General features: G+C 39.7%; 2 protein-coding genes across 2 annotated transcripts in view; both read left to right on the top strand.

Moving 5' to 3' along the window:
* si:ch73-364h19.1 overlaps positions 1–13,181 on the top strand; it is a 29,234-nt gene extending 16,053 nt beyond the window's left edge. The window contains exons 3-5 of the mRNA XM_087245461.1: positions 4,017–4,115; positions 5,035–5,205; positions 10,263–13,181. Coding sequence (XP_087101587.1) covers positions 4,017–4,115; positions 5,035–5,205; positions 10,263–10,442 — 450 coding nt within the window. The 3' untranslated portion in view covers positions 10,443–13,181. The remainder of the gene's footprint in view (positions 1–4,016; positions 4,116–5,034; positions 5,206–10,262) is intronic.
* Positions 13,182–16,946: 3,765 nt separating this feature from the next.
* Positions 16,947–26,544, top strand: part of si:ch73-364h19.2 — a 16,744-nt gene continuing 7,146 nt past the window's right edge. The window contains 5 exon segments of the mRNA NM_001442730.1: positions 16,947–17,072; positions 20,167–20,249; positions 23,204–23,302; positions 23,508–23,609; positions 23,963–24,097. Coding sequence (NP_001429659.1) covers positions 20,190–20,249; positions 23,204–23,302; positions 23,508–23,609; positions 23,963–24,097 — 396 coding nt within the window. The 5' untranslated portion in view covers positions 16,947–17,072; positions 20,167–20,189.

Genomic DNA, 26,544 nt, shown 5'->3' with positions numbered 1-26,544 from the left:
ATTATAACAATGCAAACTTTTCTGTAACCGTAGTAGTGCTGTGCGTCATTTGTTTAACCCTTTAAGGTTACATGCTGACTGACTGGCTGACTGACAGGTGCGTGATGCATGAGGCCAGCAAACACGACGTATAGCCGTTTCACTTTATTATAAATGCCGCACTGTAGGTCTATTGGAGACATTCATAACTATTCCTAGCAAATCTAATAAATTTTAGAGACATTGTTAGGTAAATGCACTAAATCGCACTTTAGCAGCGTTTATTTGAGAGCGCACAAGAAGATCTGCGATTGAGCAGCGTATATTTGGGGGTGCGCGCATGAAGTTTTGTGCATGAGCAGAGGAAATCAGCGTGCAAGCAAAGAGATTTGCATGCTCGTAGGCTATTATAAATGCGGTTTCGAATTGTGATACTGCGCCTGCGACGTTTGTCATTGAAATAACGCCCCAGGTAGTTGGTAGATCTGTGTAAAAAAGGATTGCCGCCTCAGGTGGAAAAAATCCTAGAGGACATACGGTAGTATACAGGTAATGTAATGGTACTAAAAAAAATGTGCTGCTTGTTCAAACTACTTATTTAGAATGAGCTGAATGAACACAATTCTTGGGTTTTTTAGGGTCAACTAACTTGTGTTTGTTTAATTTACTTAAATTTGGAAAAAAACGATTAAGTTAACTGCATGAAATAATTAGGTGGAACCCAGCATTTTTTTTTTACAGTGAAATTTCATTTGATGATTTTAGCGACCAAAATTGTTGCTATTATCAAAATGTTTTGTTAAAATCAGCTGAAAAAATGGAGTAGGGTCTGTCTGCAGACTCCAAGACAGGGGCGTAACTTGTAGTCGAGGCATAACTTAGAGTTATTGAGACCCACATCTCAAAACTATGTTGTTTGCAAGATGTACCCATCAGGAACTAGTGTGTGCGAGGTGCATGCTGGGAGTTGTAGTTCATAAGCGTGGCATGTTCTCCAGCAATCCCCAGCCACTAGATTGCTTTTGATCATAACATGTGCGAAGTAAAAGACCATCTACAGAAGGAGCCAGATTCGCCAAAGCTTCCAGAGGTGAAGAAGGCTTTTTAAAATCTAATTTAAATGTCCCTTTTTTCATGTTTAAAGTTGTTTATTTGCTGCAGCGCATCCCTCCGTGTGTAATGAGCAACGTTTGTGCATGTTTTAGACCCGCCGATCACTAACACAGTCTTTAAATAGATAAAAAAATGTAAAAATGTCAAGAATTCAGGCAGTAATTTAAAGTAATGCAGTGAAGCAAACAGACGCTGATTGTTGGTCATTGTATCACTTACAGTCCATTTCCCCTCGAGCCCTGATTAGTTTCGGACCCCTCTCTGCTGGTGTCGTTCAGCTTGTGAACTAATGACTAGTAATGCTGTCCGGGTGACACATGGCCAATAAAACACAGTGCACTGGTTTACTAGTACCTGCCACAGAAACAAGTGTGTGAAACACAGGCAGACGTTTAAAACAGCAGCAAGGGGTTTATATCCTCGGCACTCTGATGACGCAGGAAGACTTCTCATTGTCCCGGGACACAAAGCCCTCTATTTAGGTGAGGGTGATCAGTGAGTGTCAGGAATTCCTCTCCGCCTGCCCAATCTAGAGCTGCACGGGTGGGCATCATGGAGGAAGTGGCCTTGGTGGTCTTCCCTTCAGCGGCGTAATTTACGACCATCCCGAGGACACTCTGGAGTAGGAAGAGGAGGAGAGACATTACACCGACAATAGAGGAGGGTGTGAGGCTTTAAATCAAGCTGGCTGGTCGCCTGACATGCAGTCAGGATGAAAAACACGGTCATTTCGGAAAACTACACCATTATCGTCTCATGATGTCAGAAGCATGATGTAGTGAAAACGATGACATCACACGTGTGAATTACATCATGAGTACTTGACAAGCAAAATAACAAACTCCTGGAAAGGCTATTTACTGGCACAAGTTCTACTGAAAGGCCACTACAAATCAACCCAGGTGCATTGGTGGATGCGTGCCAAAGACACTAGAATACACAAGACGTGTCACTCCTATAGTTTTGAATGGGGAAAAGTAACGATCACAACCCAGGCTCATTGTGGAAAGGTAGTCCCGCGGACGTTTCTGGAGACCACGGAATATGTCCCGGCGGGTACGTACGGCTGCAGTTTTTGTTTTTGCGAATCCGCGAGAGGCCGCTGTTGTGCGGTTTTTCGCACCTCATACGCCGCTCGCAAGTGTGGCTCGCTTCCCTAAACCCGAGCGACAGTTTACAAAAAGCCGTCCAAAAAAATAAAAGCCCCGATTTATTTGTTTTCTACCGCGTTTTCGGATTTCGCTGCCTTCTCACTCTGTCACGAAACTCGTTCACTTAATTTTTGGGATTCTGTTTTTGTCTTACCTGATTGCTGGAACCGCTCTTCCCCAGACTCAAAACCGGTCGCCGTGGTCGACTCCTCTCTGCATCTCGAGCCTGCCGACGTACACGGTGAGCAGACTGGACAAACGGGTTACAGCGGGGAAGCCCTCCACAAGGAGGTAAGGCAAGCGCAAAAGGGAACAGCGTCACACCGCCCCGCAGCGTTAGCTTGAAACGTTATTTTGGACGTTATTTTGGCCGTACGTACCCCCGGGACGTATTCCGCTGTCTCCAGAAACATCCACGGGACTGCGTTTTCAGAATGAGCTTGGGTTGAAGGATCAATATAGTGAATGAAGCCCTGCCCACTGGTACAGGAGCCAATCAGCGATCGCTATAGACTGGCAATTTTCAGGAGGAGGGGCTTGGTCCAGACTTATGTTTCGGCAGATTTTGTGTGATTCGAGCGTATAGAAATGAAGCTAAAGAGACAGCTGTTGTTTATTTTATTGGTGATTCCTAATGTAAAATTTAATCGTGAGCCAGGCAAACAGTTCTGGAGAATTTGATGTTCCCTATCCAAACAGAGAGGTGTTTCAAAGATGGGTGAAAATACTTGCCTTAAAGGGAATTTGTGTGTGTGCCCAGGGATACATTATCAAGAACTGCGAAATAGTCTTCTTGCAGTTTTGTTTTCACAAATCCACTAGAGGGCGCCATGTGCATTTTTGATGATCTCAGATACGTTACTGGTGGCACGATTTCTCATACGTGCCATTTTTCGTAAATCCACCAGAGGGAGCTGTGTTTATTACTGCGAATATTAACGCACTTTTCTTCCGCATGCGCATAGTATATCAGCTTGCCTAAAATGACCCACCTTCTGTAAACCTGATCGGTAGTGGTTTAAAAATCAAACTAGAAAAGAAAAGCCACATGCTTTAACCAAAATATCACACAGATATCACTGCCGATATCAACAGCAAGATGCGCATACATTTTGAAAATATGCATAAAAAGTGTATGCACACAACTTTTAAACTTTAACCTTAGCCACAGCCGTATCACTCTGCAGGCCGAGACCGGTTACTCACTGAAGCTGAGAAGAGCTGAGACTGGTCAGTACCTAATGGCCCGTTTCCACTGAGTGGTACGGTACGGTACGATTTGGTGCGCTATTATGGCCGTTTCCACTGTCAAAAAGCATACCGAACCAAACCGTACCACTTTTTCGGCACCCTTTCAAAAGGGTACCAAACGGGAGAAAGGGTACCAAAAGGTGGAGCTACACGTGCAGCTGAACGCTGATTGGTTAGAGATACGTCACGAGTTCGTGGAGCTACACAGAACGTAAACAAAGGAACCGCCATGTTTTTTTTTAATACAAAGCCGAGACCTTACATGGAAATACTACATGGAATATAATAACGAGCCATGGATGAACAAACAAACCGTGTCGTCGTCTCGATGCAGCCAGAAGAGCGAACAGTGTCAAATTTACTGTCCCACTTCCATACTCTCTGGAAACACCCGGCACCCTGTCGATCACTGTCTTGTGAAAAAACTTCATAGTCATTGATGATGTCACAGGTTGTCATGTTAACAGAGCTCTTCATGTGTGTGTGTGTGTGTGTGTGTGTGTGTGTGTGTGTGTTGATCAGGAATCTCCTCCTCAGTACTACAGCAGCAGACAGACTCTGGTCACGTCGTCTGATGTGGAGCAGAATCATGACGCGGGTCACGATAACATCACTGCTCAGGTAAGCACTTTCACATGGGAGTTCTGCTGAGCCGGCATTCACACAGGAGCCTGATTGGCCTGAAGTCATTAATAATCAGCCATCATCTTCTCACCTTTCAATCTGCATGAGCTATCGGCTTGTTGAATCTGACTTCATGCAAAAAAAATAACCCTAAATTAGGAGTTTTCCGTAGTTTGAGATGTTTTCCCAATTTAGTTATGCATTTGAACTGCATTATAGGATTTTGATCTTTCTTTCAACAACTTTTAACCTTGAAAAGTTCCGAAAAGGGAGTTTTATTAACATTTTTAATAGTTTAAAGTGATATATTGTCTGAGTTGGTGTTGTATATTACAAATACATTGTATATTTTCTGCTATTTTACACACTTATTTCTCTAGAGTATACATTATATTATTTCAAGCCACTAAAATGTGAATAAACCCCACTTTGTTTAACTGTAGAGTTGATATTTCAACATCAAAAGTCGACAGGGCAGAGATTAAAAAATGTCTAAACACAATAGATTTAATAACTCATTTCTAATAACTGATTTCTTTTCTTAGTCATGATGACAGCACATATTATTAGCCTATAGATATTGTTCAAGACACTAGTATTCAGCTTGAAGTGACATTTAAAGGGTTAATTAGGTTAATTAGGGTAAATTTAGGGTAATTAGGCAAGTCATTGTATAACAGTGGTTTGTTCTGGAGACAATCCAAAACTAATATTGCTTAAGAGGACTAATAATATTGACCTTAAAATGGCTTTAAAACTATTAAAAACTGCTTTTATTCTAGTCGAAATAAAACAAATAAGACTTTCTCCAGAAGAACAAATATTACAGGAGATACTGTGAAGAATTCCTGAATCTCTTCAACATCATTTGGGAAATATTTGAAGAAGGAGAAAACCTGTATGTGTTGTGTTTCAGTCGGGCTCTCTGTTCCTCATCGGTGTGCCCAGCAGCTATTATCTGTCCTCTCTGGATCCGGGTCTCCCTCGTTTACCCTCATATGAAAGCGTACGCAAAAAAGACCGACAGCGGCAGATCCACATGATGATCGCAGACCGATTTGGACTCAACGGGCCTGCTGTGACGGAGGTGACGCTTTCACATCATTCATTTCCTTAATTACACTAATGTTCATTATTTTTGCTGGATAGACTTAATCATTCATTCATTTTCCTTTGGCTAGTCCCTTTATTCCAGAGTGATCCGCTTTTCCCCACAGTCCAAACAAATATAGGTTATAGGGGAATTGATTAACCAATTTGCCTGTAGTGTATGAGTGTGTTTGGGTGTTTCCCAGTACAGGGTTGCGGCTGGAAGGGCAACCACTATGTAAAACATTTAAAATAATAAATAGTTGCTGGTTCATTCCACTGTGGGGACCCTTGATAAATAAGGGACTAAGCCAAAGGAAAATGAATGAATGAATATATATATATATATATATATATATATATATATATATATATATATATATATATATATATATATATATATATATATATATTCTTCTTTCATTTAATTGCATTTACCTGTCTGTAAACAATTCATTAAGTAAACACTTCAGTTTATTCTGTTAAAGTCTATTTTCTTTTAATAATAAGTGCTTTAAACATATGTATATAATGTACTTTTCCCCTCATTACAATTATTGTCGGCTATATCCTGTTTTCATGACCTCGATAGTTTGACTAGATCGAAAAGTTGCACAATTCAAATTCCGCATTATTGGATGCTCGGAACTGGATAATAGTTATAGTCATTACAGAGCTGTCTGAAATCCTCAGTTCTGATTGGTAAGTCGTGACAATAAAAAGTATGTTATTCCCAGATAACAATCCCTAAATAACACAGACTCCTCCAGGAAATGAGAATCACTTTGACCGTCAGCGAATACGTTCACATCCATGTACTTACATCCACATTAATAAGCCAGTTTTTGACTGCTTGGCGCCATATTGTGAATGAATAATGTGCAGGTTAGTGTATACTCCATCAGCTGTTTTAGTTTTTGTCTTCTTTGCATTTTTGACTATTTGGCGCCATCTAGTGTCTGAATAATGTGCAGGTTACTGTATACTCCATCAGCGGTTTTCGTTTCTGTCAGATTTGTGTTTTTGACTATTTGGCGCCATCTAGTGTCTGAATAATGCGCAGGTTAGTGTATACTCCATCAGCTGTTTTCGTTTCTGTCAGCTTTGTGTTTTTGACTGTTTAGTGCCATCTTGTGTCTGAATAATGTGCAGGTTAGTGTATACTCCATCAGCTGTTTTCGTTTCTGTCAGCTTTGTGGTTTTGACTGTTTGGCACCATCTTGTGTCTGAATAATGCGCAGGTTAGTGAATACTCCATCAGCTGTTTTCGTTTCTGTCAGCTTTGTGGTTTTGACTGTTTGGCGCCATCTTGTGTCTGAATACTGCGCAGGTTAGTGTATACTCCATCAGCTATGCTTTTCGCAGAATAAACCATTCAATCATATACAACAGTGCTCTGCTTTAGGCTACTGATAACCCTGTCAGGCTTTACTCTGTGATAACAACCTCCTGGATGTACTTTATCCCTTACTTAATAGTTACAGTTAGTGGTTTTGATCTTAAAAAGAACCACGCAGCGCTTTCAGAAGCTTTTATCTGCTCTGTCAGCGAGCTGCTCATCTCCAGCAGGTGCAGCCGAACAGCACAATAGATGTTCAGTATGAATGACCGCAGCGTAACATGATCCTATCCCAGAAATGGACAGCAGACACTGACAGGACTCACCTGCGCTGCTGTTTAGGCTGAGAGCATTTCACCAAACAAATACGATAATGCCAATAAATGGCCATCAAACATAATAAAGCACTCTGGAAGAGTAAACATCAGTGGAGAATACACTCATTGTCCATCTGTCTGCTCTTACTGAACTCGTCCAATCCACTTCTGTCTGCCCTAAAATGACCCTGATGATTACCTCAGAAAATGAGCCCTTCCAAGGTAATTTCAAGATTTGACCAAATGAACGCAGCCTTGGTGAGCCTTCTATTAAAACATTAACAAATCTTACGGTTTCCAAAGGTTTGACTGACAGAAAGACAAGAGATACAATGCAGAAGGGAAAGTTGCTGCAGGCTGAGAAGGAACATCAGCTGTTCAATTTGTTTAAATAAACGTTGAGCACTGTGTTATGAATTAGCATAGAGCAAAGGTCTTTATCTCAGAGGACGTACTGAACTGCCAACCAGCAGCAGTATTGAATAATAATAAAATAATCGCCACGTGTCTGTTTGCACCCTGAGTGTAAACAGTAGTTTGTTGCCAAAGGCTTTTTACGGTAGATCTGCTCATCCGTGACTGACTGAGACAGACAATAGCACACTCTCAGAAATAAAGGGACGCAAGCTGTCACTGGGGTGGAAGCTGTCACTTAAAGGGTCCATATTTGTGTAACGGAGGCCAGCTAGTGTGTGCTGTGCAGGTAAACCTCACTCCCATCCGGGTCACGGCACCAATGTAACCCCTGTCGGTTTTACGCCACCCAACCCGCTCCGAGCTGGTTTCGAACCGGCAACCTTCCGCATGGGAGTCGGGCGCTCTACCAAGGAGGCTAAAGACCATGGCCTCTAGCGTCTGTCGCTAGAGCACCCTTTAGAGGTCAGAGGAGTGAGTAAAAATTTAAGAGGAACACTTATATTAAATTAAGGTCATTTCTAATTCAGTTTCTAATTACACTATCACGTCTTTTTTTAGAAAACAGCTGTTTTAGAACTTCAAATGTTCAACAACCCTTACAGTATTATATGTCTTAACAATAAAAATAAAAAATGTTACTCAGACGAGGACCGAATCCGTGTTGGCGGAGGCATAACCTGACGTGCTAACCACTGTACCACAACAGCTGTACATTGAATGGTGACTTATCTAGTTATGTCATCATTAACCTGCAGGCTGCATCTTGCTCACGAGACTACGAGAAAATAGATAAAAAGAGCAGAGCTGCGGTAAAATAGTGAATAAGAAGGCTATGGTCAAGTAAATAAATGAATTATTTTTTAAAAAGTGTGACTGCTGAGAGCGACAGATTCTGGAGCTAGGGACACCGGGCCTCGCAGCCAAAAAACAGACCGCCCACTGGGAATTCTCCCAGTCCGCCTGATTAGCCAATCCGGGCCTGGTCACGTGACCTACCTACGTCAGTTGTGTCGCTTCACTCCCATTCTTGAATTCTCTCGCGGGGCATCATGGGATAGCACAGCGTCCATAGGATGTAAGCGTAAGTAGTAAGTCATCCGGGTACTTCTCGCATACTACTCACATACTACTCGGCTCGCATACTGATTTTAGCGTACTATATAGTATGGAAGTATGCGGTTTCGGACGCAGCCTAGGTCTCAAACTCAATTCCTGAAGGCCCACAGCTCTGTACAGCTTTGCTTTAACCCTGATCAAACAGCTGATCCAACTAATGAAGGTGTCCATGGCTGTTTCTCAATACCAAGTACGCAAAGTTCGGACTTACGTCCTTGGAAGTTCAGACTTGGAAGAACGCACTCCCGAGGACGCGAGGACACAAGTCGGGTACTTCTTCAAGTGGAACAGCAGTGTACTTTATAACCTCACTTACCTCACCATGGATTCATCAGTTTCACTGTACATTAACAATAAAATGATTTAATTAATATTATATTAATATTATAAATCTACATTTTTGATTTAAGAAAATGTACACATATATTCATAAAAATGTGAATTAAAATGAGTTATTATACACTGACACGTGTCTTTGATTATCAGATTTATTAAACTACAATAGTAATTATACACACAATAAGAAATAAAGATTACATCAAGCAATTCGGTAAAAACAAACAGCGTAAAACACCGTAACATAATTTAAGACAATTATAAAAGGTAACAAAATAACAATGCCAAAACAATACACCTGAGAACAAATAATAGATTTATAAGACCAAAAACTGTCCGTTAGATATTCACAAGATGTATTAAATATCATGTTTTAACTACAATGGAGAGATGAGATCCATCGGTACGTCCGAGATGAACTGGCCGAAGTAAAGCTGCTCTGGTGGGGGAGCTGATGACGGAGCTCCCGCTGGCAGTCTGGGAGTCGGAGTCCGCATAAGCTGAGGCACATCGTTAAAGAGGCACTATCTTTGTGAATAAACTGCTGATTCGAGTTTAAACAGCTACATTCTCGCCTGAAAAACTCTTAAAACTTTATTTTGTGACACAGTAAAGGAATATTTTTAAAACCGTGCGGGTTTCGTCCTCTGCCATTAGCGCTTGCTGGATATGCTGCAATGCATTCTGGGATATCTGAGCTACGCAAGTTCGCACAAGTCACCTCTCGATGCATCCTTGGCCAAAGGGGCAGAGCAAGTACACATCTGGGAATTTCATCTGTACGTGGAAAGATGTGAACTTTGAATTGGAACAGTACTTTGGCGACGGTTGATGACGTTTCATCCCTGCTAAAAAATCCAGCTTAAACCAGCCTAGGCTGGTTGGCTGGTTTTAGCTGGTCAACCAGGCTGGTTTTAGAGGGGTTTTGGCCACTTCCAGGCTGGTTTCCAGCCATTTCCAGCCTGGTCTTAGCTGGTCAGGCTGGAAAATGACCAGCTAAATCCAGCCAAAACCAGCTTGACCAGACTGGTTTCAGCTGGACATAGCTGGTTTTGGCTGGGCTCCCAGCCTGCTAGGCTGGTCAAGCTGGTTTTAGCTGGATTTAGCTGGTCATTTTCTAGCCTAACCAGCTAAGACCAGGCTGGAAATGGCTGGAAACCAGCCTGGAAGTGGCCAAAACCCCTCTAAAACTAGACTGGTCGACCAGCTAAAACCAGCCAACCAGCCTAGGCTGGTTTAAGCTGGATTTTTCAGCAGGGATGAGAACACAAGAACGCAAGTACAGACAAGAACGCATATTGAGATACTGCCATGACTCTTTTGAACACCTCGGTATATTGTATATACTGTTTGCTGGAGCAAAACTGTGCAGAGCTGCGGCCCTCCAGGAATTGAGTTTGAGACCCATGCCTTACACGTTTGGTCACCAGCAAAACCCCCACTGAACATGTGCTCATAAGTTATCTATCCTGCACAATCTGTTATGTCTCATGTGCTTTAACTCCAGCTTTATCTTTGTTTTCTCCACAGCCTCCTCCCACATACGAGGAAAGCATTCGTCAGTCGGTCCAATCCATTGACGTCCCGTTTGACATCCTGTCCTCGGAGGATCCACAGGCTACAGTTTCAGAGCCTGACACGGATCTGCCTGCGTATGAAGCTCTACCTCACAGCACAGACTCGCAACAGCCCAGCGACACTAGTAATTAATGCACACTCCAGCATGCGTCTTATCCTCAGCGGAAATGAGCAGCTGTTGAGCTTTTCCCAGGCCTGACAGCTGATCTACAAACAGACGAGTGCGTCAATCTGCTGCCTTTGCAAAAAAACACCACCAAAATGAGATATGACTTGACCTATGCAAATACTTGAGGAGGAGGAGGAGAACACTGCAACACTACTGGGAAACAAAGGGAAGAGAATGTGCAGCGGTTGAAATGAATGTGAAACTGCTGCTGCGCTAACTTTGTGACTTTTCCAAGCCAAAGGTGTTAAAGTGCCCTCTTTAGGACTGTTTAAAGAATGATTTGAACTTTATTTAGGTGAAGAGTTGTCTTTAATTGCACGCTGCAGCGTCAGCTCTTCTTCCACAGTGTCTGAAATGTTTGGTACAAGGATCCAGTCTCACTCAACTGGGCTTTTAGAGTCTACTCTGCCCTGATTGGTCAGATGGAGGCACTACTCTGCTCTGATTGGTCAGATGGCTCTTCTCTCTTCTCACTGGTCAGATGGCCCTACTCTTATTTGATTGGTTAGATGACACCTCTCAGCCCTGATTTGTCAGATGGAGGCCCTACTCTGCTCTGATTTGACCGGGCAGATGGAGGAATAACTCTGCTCTGGTTGGCCAGATTACCCTAATCTGCTCTGATTGGTCATATGAAGGCTCTCCTCTGCTCTGATTGGTTAGATTGAGGCATTACTCTGCTCTGATTTGTCAGATGGAGGAATAACTTTGCTCTGGTTGGCCAGATTACCCTAATCTGCTCTGATTGATCCTATGAAGGCTCTTCTCTGCTCTGATTGGACAGGTGAAGGCCCTACTCTGCTCTTACTGGACAGGTGGAGGCTCAACTCTGCTCTGATTGTCTAGATGATCCTAATCTGCTCTGATTGGTCATTAAAAGACTCTCCTCTGCTCTGATTGGACAGGTGAAGGCCCTATTCTGCTCTGATTGGACAAATAGAGGTCCTACTCTTCTTGGATTGGCCAGGTTACCCTATTCTGCTCTGATTGGACAGGTGAAGGCCCTAGTCTGCTCTGATGGGACAGATCAAGGCCCTACTCTGCTCCGATTGGCCAGATGACCCTATTCTGCTCGGATTGGACAGATAGAGGCCCTAATCTGCTCTAATTGGTCATATGAAGGCCCTCCTATGCTCTGATTGGACTGGTGAAGGCAATTGTCTGCACTGATTGGCCAGATTACCCTAATTTGCTCTATTTGGTCATATGAAAACTGTCCACTGCTCTGATCGGCCAGAGAATCCTAATTTGCTCTGATTGGTCATATGAAGCCTCTCCTCTGCTCTTATTTGGACAGGTGAAGGCCCTAGTCTTCTGTGATTGAACAGATAGAGGCCCTAATCTGCTCTTATTGGCCAGATGGAGGCCCTACTCTGCTCTGATTGGCCAGATTACTCTAATCTGTTCTAATTAGTCATATGAAGGCCCTACTCTGCTCTAATTGAACAGACTGAGGCCCTACTCTGCTCCGATTGGCCAGATGACACAAATCTACTGTTATTAGTCATGTGTAGGACCTCCTCTGCTCTAATTGGACATTTACAGGCCCAACTCTGCTCTGATTGGCCGGATTACCCTAATCTGTTCTAATTAGTCATATGAAGGCCCTCCTTTGCTCTAATTGGACAGGTGATGGCCCTAGTCTGCTGTGATTGGACAGATTGAGGTCCTACTCTGCTTCGTTTGGCCAGATGACCCAAATCTGCTCTGATTAGTCATGCGTAGGACCTCCTCTGCTCTGATTGGACAGAGGGACGCCCTACTCTGCTCTGATTGGCCCGATGATCAAAATCTGCTCTGATTAGTCATATGAAGACCCTCCTCTGCTCTGATTGGACATTTAAAGGCCCTACTCTGCTCTGATTGGTCACATGAAGGCTCTCATCTGCTCTGATTGAACAGGTAAAGGCCCTAGTCTGCTCTGATTGGACAGAAAGAGACCCTAATCTACTCTGATTGGCCAGATTACCCCAATCTACTCTTATTGGTCATATGAAGGCCCTTCTCTGCTCTGATTGGACAATGTGAAGGCCCCACTGTGCTTTGACTGGATATATGGAGGCTCAACTCTGATTTGATTGGCTAGATTTCGCTAATCTTCTCTGATTGGTCATATAAGGGCCTTCCTCTGTCATGTGCACCTATTCTACCTGAATAGGTGAAGGCCTTACTCTGCTCTGAGTGGTTAAAATTGGGGCTAAAATCATGCAGTCTGAACTCGGCATTACATTCAGCATTTTAGATTCTGGGCCAGATTCACGAAAGTCTGTTTAATAACGATGAATAAATGAAGCTTGTTTTAATTTCATGTTTGGTTTTTTAGAGAGATGGCGGGTTCATCGCATACCAAAGTGGCGTATGATGTACTGTACTGAACTATATGCACAATAATGGATATTTGAAGCCATGTTTTGGACATTACAGGGAATATTTCGTTTATTTGCAGTACTGTTTTGTTCGATGTAATCATGATGTGTGTTTGTATGAGCGTGATGTTCTTCGTTTCTTTAGGTAGAACAAATGTTATCGTCTCTTTAGGTAGAGATCATCGAAATTAATTTTAGCAAAGCCGCTGTCATATCTGTCTGTGTAAATATGTTCTCTGTCAAAATGATGTCTCTTCAATCTTTATTTTATAATTGCCATTTATGGAAATGCATATTTTTTTAATTTTTCACTGTGAATAAAGACATTAAAACAAACGCTTGGGTCTTGTTATGTATGATATCTCCGCATGGGTTTGCTCCGATTTCCCCCACAGTCCAAAGACATGTGGTACAGGTTTCAAGCAAAGTTCTTAAAAGTTGCAGCAGCCCAAAAGAAAATGTATATTAAGGGTGTCAGGGCTATGAGCCCAACTGAAGCAATCACTTCTCAATGATGCTGACTTTAGTCTATGTGGTCCACAAAGGTTTTAAGATAACTGGGCCACATTTGCCATACCTTCTCTGGGCCGCTTTAGGCTCACAGCCACATTAGCCAGAGCTTACTGTGCCAAATATTTGCCAAAAGTGGCCCACATTTGTTTTAGGTAAACTGGTCCACATTTCCCATATCTGCTCTGGGCCACTATGGGCTAATGGTTGCATTAGCCAGAGCTTACTGTGCTAAATATTTGCTAAAAGTGGCCCACATATGGGCCACATTTGCACTTACACGTGTGAGCCACATTAGGTTTACCCTTAAATGACTATGCCACTATAAATGACTATGCCACTATAAATGGCTATGCCACTATTTTGCTAACTGTGGCCCACATTTCTCCTCCATCATATGGGCCAAATTTTTTACATGGGCCACATTAAGCTCACATTCAGATTACATTTTGCCATAAGTGCCAAATCTTGAATTAGAATCTTTGCCCTCCTTTTGGCATTGTAATGGTGGGCCACTTCAGGCTCACATTCATTTAGTCTGGGCCGAAGGAAGACCACCAGTGCCGCATAACTGCCTAAAGTGGCCCACATGCATATGCTATCTGGGTAGTAGTTTGAGTATTTGTAATTTGTTGCTTTACACCACTGGTTATAACCACTAACACATAGCTGGGAATGTTATTGTAACTCCTCGTCTTGAGAATTTCAGGACATTCAGTCAATAATTAACACAGACAGAACTCTGGCGTCTAGTAAAACTGAATGTACTCTGCTGTTCAAAAGTGCTGACTCAGTAGGATTCAGGATGTCTTAAAGGGACAGTTCACACAAAAAATAAACAATTCCATCATCATTTACTCACCCTCCACTGGTCCCAAACCTGTTTGAGTTTCTGTCTGTGCATTTTATATTAATTTGGGTGATCTGTTCCTTTAAATAATGCAAAAGTGACGATAATCAAGTGTATAATACAGAAAATAGACATTCGTAGTAATTTTGGTTCCTACTATGGACAGCAATGGCTGCTTTTTTCCTCAACATTATTCCTAACATCGTCATTCATGTTCAACAGAAAAAATAAAGGTTTGGAACCACTTGAGTGTGCGTAAATCTCCATTTTTATGTGAACTATTGCTTTAAATTATTCAAAAGTGACAGTAAATATATTCATACATTCATTCATTTATCCGGGGTCGCCACAGCGGAATGAACCGCCAACTTATCCAGCAAGTTTTTACGCAGCAGATGCCCTTCCAGCCGCAACCCATCTCTGGGAAATAAATATATTCGTAATAAGGAGAATATTCATATGAGAATTATATATTATATATATATATAGGTATATTTTAGTTTCAACCCCAACTAAACACACCTGCACCAGCTAATCAAGCTCTTTCAAGGTATACTAGAATCTTCCAGGAAGGTGTGTGAAGGCAGTTGGAGCAAATCTATGCAGGACACCGGCACTCCAGGACCGAGTTTGGACACCCTTGCTCTGTGTGGACCAATATCTACTGGCTAAGGATTTTATTTTGAGAGAAATGACGCCGTCTAGTGGTCATTTTAGGCAGACACACACTCTCTTACACACGCAGTGCCGGGCCGTGGGGTTGAGGGACCCTAGTAGGCGAGATAAAATATTGGGCCCACTTGTGCAAAAACATATGCTGGATAAGTTGGCGGTTCATTCCACTGTGGCAACCTCAAATTAATAAAGGGACTTATCCTAAAAAAATGAATGAATGTATGGTTCAAAACAACATTTAATTTACAAACTTTTGGTCATTTTAAGTCTCTTTTAGCCTTTTAGTAGTAGTAATATTTAAGATAATAATTATGAAATAACAAATAAGATAATAACCGAACTTCTACTAATATATTATCATATAAATCTATTCAGTAAAACTCTTATTTATACAGGGGAATACAGAAATATACATGAATCAGTAAGGAAATTAATAACCAAAATGAAATACATTTAACTAAAGCATATTAATCATGTACATTAATTAAATATTTTTAGATGTCTCACCAGTGACGGCGTCGATTTTCTCCAGGTGCTCTGGTGTCATGAGAAATCACCTGTCTCCGCCATACACATGCGCTATAGGCAGGGGTGGATTTAACCAATAAGAAAGGTAAGCGTCTGCCAAGGGACCAAGGAAATATGAGGACCCCCAAATAAATACCTAGACGTATAAATGATACATATAAATATATACAGCAGGCAACAATATATAATGTTGTTTTCTATCATATTTTGTACAGTGAGGGTCTAAAAATGATAACATCTGCGCAAATGTGTCCCCCACCTTCAATCTTGGACCAGTCTAGCAGTCAAATCAGAAAAGATTTAGTTTTAAAAACGAAATAGTTCATTAATTATGTTTAGCTCTGCATTCATCTTATGAAAACAAAGTTTTTTAAAGGTTTACAAGGTGTTTTACATGTTGTTATTATTATTTTGCATCACAATAAAAGGAGATCGAATGATATAAGAAAAAAACTGCAAAAAAAATAATAATAATTTAAAAAATGTAAGTACAAAAGGAGCATTTTAAAACTTTGGTTGGAATTGCTTAGGGCTCCAAAATCACTGAATACGCCCCTGGCTCAGTGGCGCAACAAGGGGGTATGCAGTATATGCGGCGCATAGGGGCGCGACACATGGGGGGCGCCGTTGTGCCAAAACTATTTTTTTTTTTTTAAATTATCCTTATTAAAAGTTTCAAATAATAAAAATAAATAAATATGTTTTGTTAAAAAAACATTATTTTGCATTTTAAACGAATATAATATTGTTATTGTTTAATTCAAAATCATTTAACACAATAACATGCAGTCCCACAGCGGAAAGTGTTCATGTAGATGTAACTGTTTAGATTTGTTTTTATTTTTATCAAAATAAACTGTCATACATAATGTTAAAAGTTATAAGATTAATCTGAAAATTTGTCTTCATTTATTTTTAATTAATTAATATAAAATAAGAGGGATCACACAAAATTTGAACCCGCATACCCCTCAGTAAATGTGTAGTTGCGCCCCTGCACTGGCTATAGGTAAATTGGGTAGGCTAAATTGAAGTGTATGTGTGTGAATAGGAGTGTATGGGTGATTCTCAGTGATGGGTTTCAGGGCATCCGCTGCGTAAAACATATGCTGGATAAGTTGGCGGTTCATTCCGCTGTGGCGACCCTGATTAAAAAAGGGACTAAGCCAAAAAAAAATAATGAATGATTAGGAAATCATTTAACACAATGGTTTTCATTCATTAATTTTCTTGTCAGCTTGGTCTCTTTATTAATCCGGGGTCGCCACAACGGAATGAACCACCAATTTATCCAGCTAGTTTTTACACAGCGTATGCGCTTCCAGTCGCAACCCATCTCTGGGAAAATAATGGTTTTAGTTTATTTATTTATTGATTTTTTTTGTCCATTTTCGATAATTCAGAGTTGCACTCCACAAATAAAAACATTTGATCAGCTTTAATTCTGAATATTCACGCTGTAAGTGCCACAATAAACATGGAGCCGAGGTCTTTCCGCTTGCTTTCCGGAAAAGCCCGAGTGACGTTCGGCTGTGTTCGTTCGGCTCTGCGAAGTCATTGTATGTAAACAAGGTCAAGTATTCGCCGCAGCATTTCAGCCTGCACAGACCAACCAGACGACTCTCTCCAGAGAAGACGACATCACATCAGCACAACTATTACAGGTACAGCAATCAATGCAGAGGGACATTTACTGCACCACATGATCATTTATTTTCGGTGTAATCTGTTTTCTGCTAACCCTGTGCGGCGTTTTCTTGCATACGTCATGGAAAGGCAGCAGCAGCAGCATGGTGTTGTTTACATTCCTTCGCAGTGGGAAAAACATGTCAAATATCGAGTCGAGAATGTCATTCAAGGGCATCAGCTCATCAATATACATGACAGATCCTGTGCAGTGCAGCAAAGTCATGTGTCTCTGTTTATTCAGCCTTACAGGCATTCATAACATTCAAATGCAGGACGATTTACCTTACATTTAATAACTCACCGAACTCCAGCATAATGCATTTAATTTAATCATTGTTAATTAACTATGTTTGTTAATTTTCTCTTCTTGACGATTTTGAGTACTAATATTGTGTCTCAGCAATAGTACAACATTACTGGCTAACTGGTTTAGTCTAGTCTGAAATATGTGATTAATAAAATGTATTCAATAATTGATTTAGTTTTTCAATATGACCTATAGTATGAGTTGTTCATAGTGGTATATATAGCCTATAGTTCCTCTTTGTGAATGTTTTAGATTGAGGTCAAGTTGATTTTATATTCACACATTCGGACTTTCCCCTTAATAGCATATTTCAGAGTATTATTTGCTAATTCTAATTTGGGAAGTCATATTAGCAACCAATGACTATCCAGGAACAACATTGTTCAGCCAGTTAAAAAGTGCTAGTGTTGTATGTATATAGTGTATTTATTGTGTATGATTGGGAGGCCATGATTGATAGAGGGAATTTGGTCAGGACACCGGGGTTACACCCCTACTCTTTATGAGAATTGCCACGGGAGTTTTAATGACGACAGAGAGTCAGGACCTCAGTTTAACGTCTCATCCGAAAGAAGGCACCAACTGACAGTATACAGTCCCCTTCACTATACTGGGGCATTAGGGCTCTTCTAACAGCAACCTAGTTTTCCTATGTGGTCTCCCATCCTGGTACTGAACAGGCTCAGCCATGCTTAGCTTCAATGAGTAAACGGTCTTGTGCAGCAGGGTGATATGGCTGTGGTTAACAATGTTTAATTAGCGTAGTAAACAATATAGAGACCGTTAAATTAATAAATGTGCGAATATAAAACTAATGTCAGGGATGGCTGACATGAAACTGACGTTGCGACACAGTGTTGAGATCCTGAAGCGCAAGTGTTTCGAAACAATGCACCAAAGCATGATCCGAAACACCCAGGTCACGTGACCAAGATGATTCGAAACACCCAGGTCACGTGACTAAGATGAATCGAACCACCAAGGTCAGATGACTAATGTGTTTCGAAACACCCAGGTCACGTGATTAAGGTGATTTGAAACACCCAGGTCACATGACTAAAGTATTTAGAAACACCCAGGTCACGTGACTGAGGTGAATTGAAACACTCAAGTCACTTGACTAAGGTTATTCGAAACACCCAGGTCACGTGACTAGTGTTTCAAAACGCTCAGGTCACATGACTAATGTGTTTCGAAACACCCAGGTCACGTGATTAAGGTGATTTGAAACACCCAGGTCACGTGACTAAGATGATTCGAAACACCCAGGTCACATGACTAATGTGTTTCGAAACACCCAGGTCACGTGATTAAGGTGATTTGAAACACCTAGGTCACATGACTAATGTGTTTCGAAACACCCAAGTCACTTGACTAAGGTTATTCGAAACACCCATGTCACGTGACTAGTGTTTCGAAACGCTCAGGTCACATGACTAATGTGTTTCGAAACACCCAGGTCCAGTGATTAAGGTGATTTGAAACACCCAGGTCACGTGACTAAGATGATTCGAAACACCCAGGTCACATGACTGTGTTTCGAAACACCCAGGTCACCTGATTAAGGTGAATTGAAACACCCAAGTCACTTGACTAAGGATATTCGAAACACCCAGGTCACGTGACTAGTGTTTCGAAACGCCCAGGTCACATGACTAATGTGTTTCGAAACACCCAGGTCACGTGATTAAGGTGATTTGAAACACCCAGGTCACGTGACTAAGATGATTTGAAACACCCAGGTCACGTGACTAGTGTTTCGAAACGCTCAGGTCACGTGATTAAGGTGATTTGAAACACCCAGGTCACATGACTAAAGTGTTTCGAAACACCCAAGTCACTTGACTAAGGTTATTTGAAACACCCAGGTCACGTGACTAAAGTGTTTAGAAACACCCAGGTCACGTGACTGAGGTGAATTGAAACCCCCAAGTCACTTGAAAAAGGTTATTCGAAACACCCAGGTCACGTGACTAGTGTTTCGAAACGCTCAGGTCACATGACTAATGTGTTTCGAAACACCCAGGTCACGTGATTAAGGTGATTTGAAACACCCAGGTCACGTGACTAGTGTTTCGAAACGCTCAGGTCACATGACTAATGTGTTTCGAAACACCCAGGTCATGTGACTGAGGTGAATTGAAACACCCAGGTCACGTGACACTCAGAAGAACCATTATATTAAAATTAAATCTTAAAAAAGGGGTAAAATAGGTGCCCTTTAAAGTATATGTTTAAGTTCTGAAGTACACTATTAGAGCACTTTCAGCACAATAACCTTACCTCTAACTTGTTTTTCACTAAGGTTTAGTAGTGCTGTATGTTGCAACAACCCTGAACTCCCAAAGCTTTGCATTATTCAGGGCAAGGGCAAGGTGTGCGTGACAGTTTTGGTCCTGAAAATCCATCAGGTGTATCAGCACTAGTGGTGTTAACCTTATCGCACACCAGCCACAGTGGTCACGTGACTATAGTTCAAAGTCAGCAGCCACTCAGCATTTCCCACAGTTTTATGGTTGGGAAGTTACATTTGATATAATGACAATGAGATTGCTGGTAGTATATGAAAAGTTGCCAATTGCCTATAATAAAATCACTTAGATCTTTAAACAAAAAAATTTAAAGTTAAACACAGTTAAAAAAAATATCTTCATATTGATGTAAAAAAACATTCATGTCAAGCTCTGATGTGCAGATGTTTATCTGTGGGCCGTGTTTTGGCACAAATCAATCTTTCAGTGTTGTGTTTTCCTCTCTCAAAGGATTTCGGAGATCTCCAGCCACCATGATGCAGTGTCTCCAGTTTCTGGTTGAACCAACCAAGAACGTCACGGAGAAGTTTAAGGTACATTCTTGAATATATTAACATCTAGAATATATATATATAAAACAGAGAAATGTGAAATAAGGCTGCAAATATATAACATTTCAGCATCAATTGTGCATCTAGAATAGTCACAAATGAGCGGTTTAAAGGGGAGTTATTATGCTTTTTTTAAGATGTAAAGTAAGTAAAATCGGATGTTTTAGCTCAAAATACCACTCAAATACTGTTTTATAACTCTCTAAATGGACCCTTTTTGGCTTTAAAACATATTAGGATGTTTTGGTGGCTGTCGCTTTAAATGCAAATGAGATTGTGCTCTTTTAAAAAGAGGGCGGAGCTACAAATGCCTACGTGTCAGCGTAGCGGCAGATTCAAAAACAAGACTATCGTCCCTATGGTAATGAGGGAGAGATGGTCACTTGTGGGCGGGGCTTTCCCCTTCTGATGACATCATACAACAGGAGAATGTCAATCAGAGTGTTTCTGCAGACTGTTTTCATCAACTGTGATTATAAACAATATACTTAATTAATGTTTACCATTAGAAGCTGGATGTTTTCACACACTGCTGACACACAACTGTGTTTAAACCCCTTATAAAAGTGATTTTTACATAATAGACCCCCTTTAAAGCAAGACATTATTACATTTGTAACGTTATTAAACATTAATTTTGTTTAGTTATTTATACAATGAGGGACACGCAATGTTGAAATGAAGACTGCAAAACACTGTTTCACTTTTATCTTTACTGTATTTAGCGATGCTTGTAATTTGTTCATTGTATTTTATGCATGATTTACTTCCTTACAAAATCACCTTCAGTCGATCTAAAATGATGGAAGCTTTACAAGTAGACCTATTCAAGTCATATGGCATTCATATCACAATATATATCACAGATTAGCAAAGCCATTAAGTGAATTTTTGATATCAGTAGGCATACTGAAGTTTCTAAAGTTCTAAAGAGTGTTTTTCTGCTCATCAGCTGGAGACGGAGGAAGTGGAGCCTACATGAGCGGCTTTTTAATGAAGCACTGGGTTTGTTTATTTGCCCTTCATAGACAACCTTATGTGTCTTCATCTGAACTGAAAACATCTATGAAAAACGGTCACGTTTGACTAATACAAGAGCCATTAAAAAGTGCAGAATAGTGCACAGCGGATGCCCTTCCAGCTGCAACCCAGTACTGGGAAACACCCAAACACACTCATTCACACACATACACTACGGCCAGTTAATCAATTCTCCTATAGTGCATGTGTTTGGACTGTGGCGGAAACCGGAGCACCCGGAGGAAACCCACGCCAATACGGGGAGAACATGCAAACTCCACAACCAGCTGAGACTTGAACCTGTGACCTTCAAGCGCACTTTCTTTCTTCTAGTGTGCTGTTTAGTCACTACTTGTTGTCATGATTTGCAACATAGGCTGATTGTCAATATTGTTATACGTCTGACAGCAGTGCGTAGGTCAAATAAACACTAGGGGGCAGTATGATGACAACAACTTGTGTTCTTTTTCACACTGGTGATGTTTACAGGGACATATTATTGATGAATAAAGGATTATTTTCATGCCTAACTCTGTGGACCGCAAAGCGGCACGGGCCCCTGGGGGAAGGTTTTAGCTCAGTGGTTTGCTAGCTGATCTGTACGACAAGCTCTGCCTTCTGGACGTTTACAAGCAGAACATGTGTCGGAAACATCCAACAAAATGCACCCTAACTAACATATTTCAGATTCAAAAAATCTTAGACAACACCCTCTAGTGGATTTCTCATCTGAAACGTACTCAAATGTGCTCAAATGTAGACAGCACCCACCAGTAGATTTGCCATTTGAAATGTGCGACAAAATGCACACTAAGTAACGCATTTCAGACTCGCACAAATGTAGACAGCGCCCTCTAGTGGATTTGTCATCTGAAACGTACGACAAAACACGCACTAAGTAACATATTTGAGACCGGCAAAAATATAGCCAGCGCCTCTAGTGGATTTATAATCTGAACGTACGACAAAACGCATCCTAAGTAACCCATTTCAGACTCGCAAAAATGTAGACAGCGCCCTCTAGTGGATTAATTCTCTGAAACATACGACAAAACGCACCCTAAGTAACACAATTCAGATGAACACAAATGTAGACAGCACCCTCTTGTAGATTTGTCATCTGAAATGTGCGACAAAACGCATCCTAAGTAACGTATTTCAGACTGGCAAAAATGTAAACAGCGCCCTCTAATGAATTTGTCATCTGAATCGTATGACAAAACACGCACTTAGTAACATATTGCACATTCGCAGAAACGTAAACACCGCCCTCTAGTGGATTTGTCATCTGAAACGTACGACAAAATGCTCCCTAAGTAACACATTTCAGATTCGCACAAATGTAGACAGCACCCTCTAGTGGATTTTTTATCTAAAACATACAACATAACGCATCCTAAGTAACATATTTCAGACTGGCAAAAATGAAGACAGCGCCCTCTAGTGGATTGATCATCTGAAACGTACGACAAAACGCTCACTAAGTAACTTATTTCAGATTATTTCAAATGTAGACAGCGCCCTTTTGTAGATTTGTCATCTGAAATGTATGACAAAACACACCCTAAGTAACGTATTTTAGACTGGCAAAAATGTAAACCGTGCCCTCTACTGGATTCATCATCTGAAACGTGTGACAAAACACACCCTAAGTAACGCATTTCAGATTGACACAAATGTTGACAGCACCCCCTAGTGGATTTGTCATCTGAAAGGTACGACAAAATGCACCCTGATTAACGCATTTTAGATTTGCACAAAGAAATATACACAGCGCCCTCTACTGGATTTGTCATCTGAAACGTGCAACAAAACTCACAAAAATGTGGACAGCGCCCTCTAGTGTATTTTATTTAGAGGAGTTGGGGAGGGGTGTAATCAAGTTCATTAGATATTCAATGATTTTGTGTGTGCAGGAGTTTCGTAAGAAGTCGAAGAATGAAAAGAGAGAGCCGCTGGACGAGAGTCAGCTGTTTATTGTGAATCTCGCCAAGGACCTGGGACGGGTCTGTCAGGTACACATACAGATACACAGTATTTCACATTTGAGTTGTTCACGCTGGATTGGAATTAAAATGTGAAAAACACGAGGAGAAATTCAGTGCCATATTCAGTTACTTATGGTTGGGCTCCAAACTTAAAGCTTGAACCAAATTAATTTCATAAAGACATAAATAAAACTAAAATTCCATTGTACATGTGGACGTGTTTTTTTCCCAGAGGTCTGAGGTGCTGGAGCACATCTCCAACAGTGAGGACGTTTGGCCCACACTCACCTGCAGGGCTTTCATTCTGGAGTGGGCGGCTCTGCTGGAGAGCAAGGTAAATAAACACTTTTAAGTCAGCATGAACCGGAAGCTGCAACCTTTTTTTTTTTCGTATTGTGAAGCAGCTCCTGGAAAAATGTAATATTTCATATGAAAACAAGGAAGGAAGTGTATTTTCAAATTTCAATTAATGATTCCAAGGGCAAGCAATGTTGTCTCAATAACATGCACAGATAATTTGTTCACCCCAAAACTAGCAATGTGAACAAAGAAAAATCAATATGGTTAGTTTTGATTTCCTTCATTCTTTAAGCACAGTGTGAAAAGCCCTACTGAAACCAAAACGCTGTTATTTCTGGTGCTGGAAAGGCTGCCAGTGTAACAGAACAGCTTATGTTGTTGTATCAGAAAAGGCCGATGCAGACTGACGGCTGGCCAGAGAGAAGTGACTGGAAGGATCTGGCTCTGAGCGGCGAACAGGATCTGGAGAAAGCCAAGAGGGTCATTATAACCTGGAGCAAAGACCTGAGAGCCCAGCCTGAGGTACTTAAATCAGTTTAACCCTGTTTAGACTATATATACTTGCACCGATATGGAATTTTGACCGATACAATAACCGATAACTCTTTCGATTTGGAGGACGATGGCTGATATATTAACTAAATATATAATTTCATTTATTTAATATTTGAATTATAGTTAGATATATATTCTAGATTTAAATACTGTCCAAAATATAGATATTGGACTTAAATATTGTACAATCATTCAACAGTTCTGTTTAGCAATGCACTGATATGGAATTTTTGACCGATACAATAACTGATAACTCCATATTTGAAGGACTATAGCCAATATATTAGACAAATATATATATATATATTGTTTATATTATTTATATATATATATATATATATATATATATATATATATATATATAATATATATATATATATATATATATATATATATATATATATATAATATTTGAATTATAGTTCATATATATTTGTGACTTTAATACTGTACATTAAATGAACAGGTCTGTTTAGGAATGCACCGATATTAATTTTTGACCGATGCAATAACCGATAACTCTTCATATTTGGTGGATGCTAGCCTATATATTAGATAAATATATAATTATATATCTATTTAATATTTTAGTTATAGGTGGATATATATTCTTGATTTAAATACTGTAAATAAAATCAACAATTCTGTTTAGGAATACACTGATATGGAATTTTTGACTGATACAATAACCAATAACTCTTTACATTTGGAAGACGATAGCCTATATATTTGACAACTATATAATATTAAATATATATTTGATAATTCAATTATAGTTACATATATTCTTGACTTCAGGACTCTATATAAAATCAACATTTCTGATTTGAAATGCACCAACACAATTGATTTGACCGATACAATAACCGATAATTTTTTCGATTTGTTGGACGATGGCTGATATATTAGCCAAATATATAACTTTATATATTTAATATTTGAATTATAGTTTCATTTATATATTCTTGGCTTAAATACTGTACATAAAATCAACAGTTCTGTTTAGGGATGCACCGATATGGAACTTTTTGACTAATACAATAACAGATAACTTGTTCGTTTTGAAGGACAACAGCCCATATTCTACCCAAATATATAGTTAAAATATATATTTGATGAATTTGAATTATATTTACATAAATTCTTGACTTACTGTACATACTGTACATTAAATCAACAGTCCTAGGAATGCACTGATATGGAATTATTGACCAATACAATAACCGATAACTCTTTCAATCAGGAAGATGATAGCCGATATATTAGCCAAATATATAATTATATATAAGTAATATTTTAATTATAGTTACATATATGTTGTTGACTTAAATACTGTACATAAAATCAACAGTTCTGTTTAGCGATGCACCAATATGGAACCTATTGACTGATACAATAACAGATAACTTTTTTGTTTTGAAGGACAACAGTCTATATTCTAGCCAAATATATAGTTAGAAATATATAATTCATAATTTAATGAAATTTATACATGTATATTCTGACTTATTTAATGTACATTCCTTCAACAGTTCTGTTTAATGATGCACCAATATAGAATTTTTGACCGATACAATAACCGATAACTCTTCACATTTGGAAGACGATGGCCGATATATAAGCCAAATATATAATTTTATATATTTAATACTTGAATTATATTTGCATATATATACTTGGCCTAAATACTGTTCATTAAATTCAACAGTTCTGTTTATGGATGCACTGATATGGATCTTTTTAACTGATACAATAACATAACTCTTTCTTTTTGGATAATAATAGCCTATATGTTAGCCAAACATATAGTTATAAGTATATATTTGATAATTGAATTATAGTTACATATATTCTTGACTTTCTGTACACACTGTACACTAAATCAACAGTTCTACGAATGCACTGATATGGAATTATTGACCAATACAATAACCGATAACTCTTTCAATCAGGAAGACGATAGCCGATATATTAGCCAAATATATATTTATATACATGTAATTTTTGAATACATATATATAGTTAACTTAAATACTGTACATAAAATCAACTGTTCCGTTTAGGAATGCATCGATATGGAATTTTTGACCGATACAATAACCGATAACTCTTTCGATTTGGAGGACGATAGCCGATATATTAGACAAATATCTATTTATAAATATATATTTGATAATTGAATTATAGTTACATATATTCTTGACTTCAGTACTCCATATTAAATCAACAGTTCTGTTTACGGATGCACCGATATGGTATTTTTGACCGATACAGTAACCGATAACTCTTTACATTTGAAGGAAAATAGCTGATTTAAATACCATTACTAATGGAATTTCATTTTTCAGTAACAAGTAAGCAAATAAACTACTGTTTCCCCCATTACAATGCTGTTACTGTGTTATATAATTGGG

This window comes from Danio rerio, chromosome 3 (assembly GCF_052040795.2).
Source record: "Danio rerio strain M-AB ecotype USA chromosome 3, GRCz13ab, whole genome shotgun sequence".
NCBI classification, from domain to species: Eukaryota; Metazoa; Chordata; class Actinopteri; order Cypriniformes; family Danionidae; genus Danio; species Danio rerio.
Note: the sequence above shows the minus strand (reverse complement) of the source record. Positions and strands in the feature narration are given on the sequence as shown.